The sequence below is a fragment of the Anneissia japonica genome, unplaced genomic scaffold (assembly GCF_011630105.1).
Source record: "Anneissia japonica isolate Jap-2015-1 unplaced genomic scaffold, ASM1163010v1 scaffold1973_len9171_cov108, whole genome shotgun sequence".
In the NCBI taxonomy this organism is placed as follows: domain Eukaryota; kingdom Metazoa; phylum Echinodermata; class Crinoidea; order Comatulida; family Comatulidae; genus Anneissia; species Anneissia japonica.
The window spans coordinates 1,683-7,697 of NW_022723483.1; the positions used below are offsets into that span (position 1 = coordinate 1,683).

General features: G+C 37.1%; 2 protein-coding genes across 2 annotated transcripts; both read right to left on the minus strand.

Moving 5' to 3' along the window:
- Window positions 1-2,337: 2,337 nt before the first annotated feature.
- LOC117112235 lies at window positions 2,338-3,021 on the minus strand. The gene has a single exon (XM_033255304.1). It carries the CDS (start codon window positions 3,019-3,021, stop codon window positions 2,338-2,340), a length of 684 nt encoding a protein of 227 aa, XP_033111195.1.
- A 320-nt stretch (window positions 3,022-3,341) lies between these two features.
- Window positions 3,342-5,398, minus strand: LOC117112236. The gene is made up of 2 exons (XM_033255305.1): window positions 4,578-5,398; window positions 3,342-4,416 (listed from the first exon to the last, which is right to left on the minus strand). Exons 1-2 carry the CDS (start codon window positions 5,396-5,398, stop codon window positions 3,342-3,344), a joined length of 1,896 nt encoding a protein of 631 aa, XP_033111196.1.
- Between the last annotated feature and the right edge of the window lie 617 nt (window positions 5,399-6,015).

A 6,015-nucleotide genomic window follows, 5' to 3' on the forward strand; every position in this document is an offset into this window, starting at 1 on the left:
ATAACAATAAATCATTAATAATAATAATAATAATAATAACAATAATAATAATAATAATAACAATAATAATTATAATAATAAGTGAATATTAAAAAGATTGGGGGGAAACAATATAAAAGCAGTAGACCTAAAAACATTTAAACAAATACAACTTTAAAAATACATACAAAATGAGGCTAAACAATTTATGTCATAAAAGTAAAATAATGCGAAATAATATTAATAATAAACATTAAAAGTGGGAAAAAGACCTCATGGCAATATTCAATTTGCCTATCGAGACGATTTTAAAACGATTCAGAAATTTTTATACTGGGGCCCACGTCCTGTGGCGCTTGCTAGCCTTGGCATTGATTTCTCTCCTTTGCATTGGTCTCAGATGCCATTCTGGTACTTGTCATTGCCGTTTTGTTTCATTGCCATTTTGGGTATTGCCGTTTTCACCTGCTACATCTCAAGCCTTTCTATTTATTTCTAAAGTATTAAGGATAATTTATATTAAAAAAAATATATATATATCAAGTCTACTCTAAGAACAAATAGTACAGGAGCACCACAAGGGTGTGTGTTGTCCTCCATACTTTTCTGCCTGTATACCAAGGATTGAATGAAAAAAAATGAAATAGATAATTATGTCCGGTGGTGCGATGAGCACTATCTAATTAACATGAAAAAGACTAAAGAGATGGTAATTGATTTGCGCAAAGGGCAGAATGGTTTGAATTACTAAAATTTAAAAATGAAACTATTAAACAAGTTGACGAATACAAATATTTAGGTACTATTATAGGTAACAAACTTAATTTTTCAACTCAATCAGAAATTACGATACATAAAGCAAATCAAAGCTTTAGTGGTTTTAATGTTGATAAGACTATATTATTAATCTTATTTTTTAAATCTGTTGTTCTTAGCATTTTAACCTTTAATCTAATTTGTATTATATACGGTAACGTGTCGAAAAAGAACATATTAGCTAAACATGAACATACAACTAAGGCTGTCAAACGTATAGGAGAGGTCGCTGAAATTGAAACTATTGAAACATTATATACTAGCCTGATTCATTTGAAAGTACATAGGATAATTAATGATAAAACACACCCTTTCAATATTATTTTAATTACAATAGGTGTAACGTCGCTAAACGTTAAAAGCGTTGCAATTAACAAAATTCACAGTTGAACTCAGCATAATGTTTACGCGTTCTGTTCATTTATTTCTTAAGGTTTTCCAACAGTGTAAGATAACGGATTATCAATGGTATACAATGATTCAAAGAACGAACGAACGAACGAAAGATGAACGTATGAACGAACGAACGAAAGAACTTATGAACGGTTCAAACTGAAATAAAGGATATAAATTATTAGAGATAAATAAGAAATATAAACTCACATCACTGAGTCTCCTGGGTGTATGTAGTATCCAAAGGTATACTGTAATTATTGTAAGTATTTCTCCTATGTCTACAGCTTGCAAAGGTATCAGTAAAAATGCTACATATCCTGTGTAGTGCTGACTAGACATACCAATTTGATAATAAACTAAAACATTGTATGAATGAATACAGTGTTGTTCTGAGCTACAGTTAATGTTTACAAATTTTCACTGGATTGTTGAAAACAAATTTCAGGGTGGTACACCGGCCCCAATACATTACAATGTATTCAAAGAAAGATACCCTGAAATATTTAAAAAACAAAAGGACTTTAAGCTTATACTAAATTATCTATAAATGAACTAAACCTTTATATTACCTTTATTTTTATAAATATATATGTTAATAATGGTTGGCTACTCCTGGTTTCCTCAGTTCGGTATTCCTCATCTGGTTTTCCTCAGCGGTATTATACTGTTTCTCTTCAGTATCTAACTACAGTATTAAAAGCAGCTTATTGGTATTTTATATCTTAAAGGTGTGTGTCATAGTTATTCCAAAATTCAGACCAATATATGAATAATTAACAATAGTAATATTAGTTTAAAATTGTTGAATTGTATATGATGCAAATACAGCTAATATATTTCTTTAAATATAGAGTCCAATATAAATGTTCTCTTTTCGATGCAAAGTTTTACTTTACACACTAGGTTTCCAAAGCACAACCCTCCAATAAACAAATTTTCACTACAGGTCTGTCATATACACCGGATTGCGTTTTGATCTGCACAGAACGCACGCGTCCATTTGTGCCTGGGTAGGTTTCGGTGACCAATCCAAAAGGCCACTGTGAGCGATGAGTATTTTCAAATCTTACTAGAACTAGGTCAGCCGTCTGTATGTTTCTCTTGGGTGTTAACCATTTTTGTCGTTCCTGAAGTGCAGGTAGGTATTCACTTAACCAACGTCTCCAGAATACATTGGCCATATATTGTATCTGACGCCAGCGTCTCTTGTACAAGTCCTGCTCCACAAACAAACCTCATGAGGTGAATGTCTTTGAGCCATCGGCCCCACTGCTCAGCAATTTCTGGTGGTATGGTATCATCCCAACCATAGTTAAGACGACAAAGTTGTTGAAAGAGCATCTTTGCTCTCAATACATATGGTCCAGTGTATCCCAGGAGATCATAGACGAAACTTACAATACTTAGCAGTCCCCGACGTGTCATAGGCTTAGGTTCCACTTGTATATTGAACTGGAATTGATCTAGCTCAACATTCCAAAGCATACCCAAGGCTCTTTCACAAGGAAGGTTGTCAAAGTTCATATTTAAGCACTTCAAACCTTTAGTCCATTCCTCTTCAAGTAGTGAATAGATAACTTCTGTACAGTTAAAAATCCACTTGTTAAGTCGAAATCCACCCCGCAGTAGTAGTTCCTTTAATTGGTGAACGAGGTAGACAGCTTCATCAGCTGACGGCACGGACTTCAAGCAATCATCAACATAAAAGTTCGTTTTAACAGTCTGCAATACCTTGGGGTGAAATTCACTTGCATTATATTCAATGGTACGACGAAGAGCAAAGTTGGCACAGCTGGGGCTCCAAACACCACCAAATAGGTGGACAGTCATTCGGTATACAAGAGGAATATCACCTGGATTGTTGTTGGCCCACCACAGAAAGCGAAGAACATCACGATCAGAAGGTGTTACTCGTACTTGGTGAACATACTCTCAATGTCCGCCATGAAAGCAATTGACTCTTGTCGAAAGCGAAGGAGGACACCAATCAATTTTTTTGTCAGATCCGGTCCTTGGTATACTTGTTCATTTAACGAAGTACCATTTGCTTTAGCAGCGCAATCAAATACTATTCTACATTTGTCAGGTTTTTTAGGGTTAAGTACTGGATGATGTGGGAGGTACCACGCACAACCGTCACTTCTGTAGATCTAATTGTCAGGTACTAATTCGGCATAGCCTGCATCAAGTAATTTGTGCACTTCTGCTGTGTATCTCTCTTTGAGTGCAGCATCTTTAGTCATGTGTTTACCCAGTAGGTGCAGTCTATGATTTACGATCTGTCGGTTATCAGGCAAGTTTGGTGGGTTGTTTTTGAATGGAATATTCATTGTGTAATGTCCATCCTTTTCTAACACAGTGGAGTCGTTCCATTTAGATATGACCCTTCGGTCACTGAAGGACATCACAGTTTCCTCGGTACTTTCAGACCACCACAAATTATCAAAATTTGTTTTACTTTGTACATAGTGACTTGACTGGGATTGGCAGTTCCATCCACCAATAGGACCGTTTATGGCCCAGCCCAGAACTGTCCATACTCCAAACGGTTCACCTGGATTCCCTCTGCGTACTTCATGTGGACAGAGCAAGTCAGGCATATCTTGTCTAATGAGAAGTTGAACCTTCGAATTATTGAGGACTGGTAGCTCTATATCATTCAGATGCGGCCACCTTGATAGCTCTTCTCTACAAGCTAAATTTTCAGCATCCAAGTTCAAAGATGGCCTTATAGTAACCTGTGGCATAAATGTATGGTATGTATCTTGCAAGTTAGACAGGTTAAGGTTTACAGATTCGGTGTTTATTAAGAGCTTACTTTGCTTACTAAGTGTCTTGGCTAACTCATCAGTACAGTAACTGGCAGTGCCACCGGGATCAACCAAGGCATAGGTGTCTACAAATGTTTGTTGATCATTACCACGTACACGAACAGCAACAATCGGCAATGCAACCTTTTTATTCTGCACATGAATAAAGTTACTCTTAATTGTAGAACTTGGTACGAACACTGGTGGTAATTTTTGTTGCGACGTCTGAGGTACAGTAGATGTTGTGATAGGATTACCACGATCATCTTCTTGATGTCGTGGAATATGTAGGAATTTGCTATGTTTTTGACCACAGCCATCAATGGTACAAGTAAACGGGCGTGTGCAATCCTTCCCATAGTGTCCAGGTTTAAAGCAATTAACACATAACGCCTTTGATCGAACATAGGCTAGCCTATATTTCACACGCAAGGCCTTAAAGGATTTCCAGTAGGTAACAAAATGGTTCTGTCCACAATATATACAAATATCTTTCGGCTTACCGGTATATTAAGTACGACTTTGTATAAAATTGATTTGGGGGTTTTCCGGCAAAGCAACAGGTTTTGACTGTACAGTAAAGCTTCCCTTTGGTCATGGTCATGTGTGATGGTGTGTTTCTCTTTCTGGATCAATTTCCCAAATATGGGATCATTTGCTTCACGGGCGGCTGAAGTGATGAACAGAATCAAGTCATCCAATCTTGGATTTCGATTTTTCTCAAACTTGATATTATGATTCTTTTTCAACCACCGAGTTTTCAAATAATTTGGTAATTTCTCAGCAATTTGACAAAGACTTCTACGATTCTCCATTTCGCTTAGAAAACCCATAGACTCTAGGGTTTCCTGACAACCTCTCAACTCATCAGCAAAATCTTGCAAATCAAGAGAACTCTTTACATCTGGTTGTTTGACAATTTTATCAATCCATGCCTGTGCAATTGTATCATTGTTGCCGAATCTTTCTTTTAGCAATTTCTTAGCTAAAAGGTAACCGTCACTTGGTTCCTTAATCAGGCAGCATTGGAGTAATTTCTTGGCTTTTCCGGTGCAAAATTGGATCCGACTCATAAGCTTCGCTCCATCATCTGTGGTTTTTTTATCAACAGTATTGTCGAAAGCTCTGATAAATGACCAGTACTTTAACGGATCGCCATCAAACACTGGCAACTCGTTCTTTGGCAATTGCAAGGCCTCCACAAGGGATAGCTGGTGTAATTTTGAGTCTTTTAACATTTGATGTATAGCGTATGTCAGCTCAGATGCTTGCTCCGAGACATTCGGCACCTGTGTTTCCATTTTTGGCACAGCAGAAGGTTCCCAGGACAAACTTACTGGTTTAGGTGTAGGGTTTGCAGGAGTATTAGTGGATCCTTCATGCTGAGGTTGATCCATTGTCGGCAGGCATACATCATTTGGTGTAGAGTGCATGAAACGCACTCCAGCATTAGAATCAATCACATCAGAATATACTTTCTGTACAGCATCAGCCTTTGCTAATTTGGTACTTAATTATGACTCTTGGCGTCGGTGTTCAAGTTCCAACTCTTTTCTTTCCATCTCAATCATTGAGTGATGTTTTTCCATTTCTAGATCCAGCTGGGAAAGAAATCGCTGTCTCTCAATTTCCATTTGGCGCAATTCTTTAATTCTTCGGAGCTCAAATTGCTCCTTTTCAAGAGCCTTTTGCTCAGTTAAAGCCTGAATTTCAGCTTCAAGTGCTGCTTTCTCAGCCTTTGCCTTAGCTCGCGCTGCGTCTAAAGCACTCAATGTTGTAGAAACTTCGGAGGTCTTACCGACCTCTGAAACAGACAAATGTGTGTCGGCAGAATAGTCAATGCCAACAATTTACCTTTTCCACAAATTGCTTTCTATATTTTTCCGCTTCATGCATTAGCTTTTCATCTGTAAGAAGTATGTAATAATCCTCATGTGCTTTAGAAAATTCCTCCACAATAGAATTAAATTCAACCATGTGCAACTTAACTTCCAGAAGGTTTTCATTTGTTGAC

What these genes read in the sequence shown, in the direction of transcription:
- LOC117112235 (XM_033255304.1), bottom strand. Translation starts at nt 3,021, where the DNA reads ATGACTGTCCACCTATTTGGTGGTGTTTGGAGCCCCAGCTGTGCCAAC.
- LOC117112236 (XM_033255305.1), bottom strand. Translation starts at nt 5,398, where the DNA reads ATGGATCAACCTCAGCATGAAGGATCCACTAATACTCCTGCAAACCCT. An exon ending in GACCAAAGGGAAGCTTTACT is followed by an intron (nt 4,417 to 4,577) that starts GTACAGTCAAAA and finishes TGTGAAATATAG; the next exon opens with GCTAGCCTATGTTCGATCAA.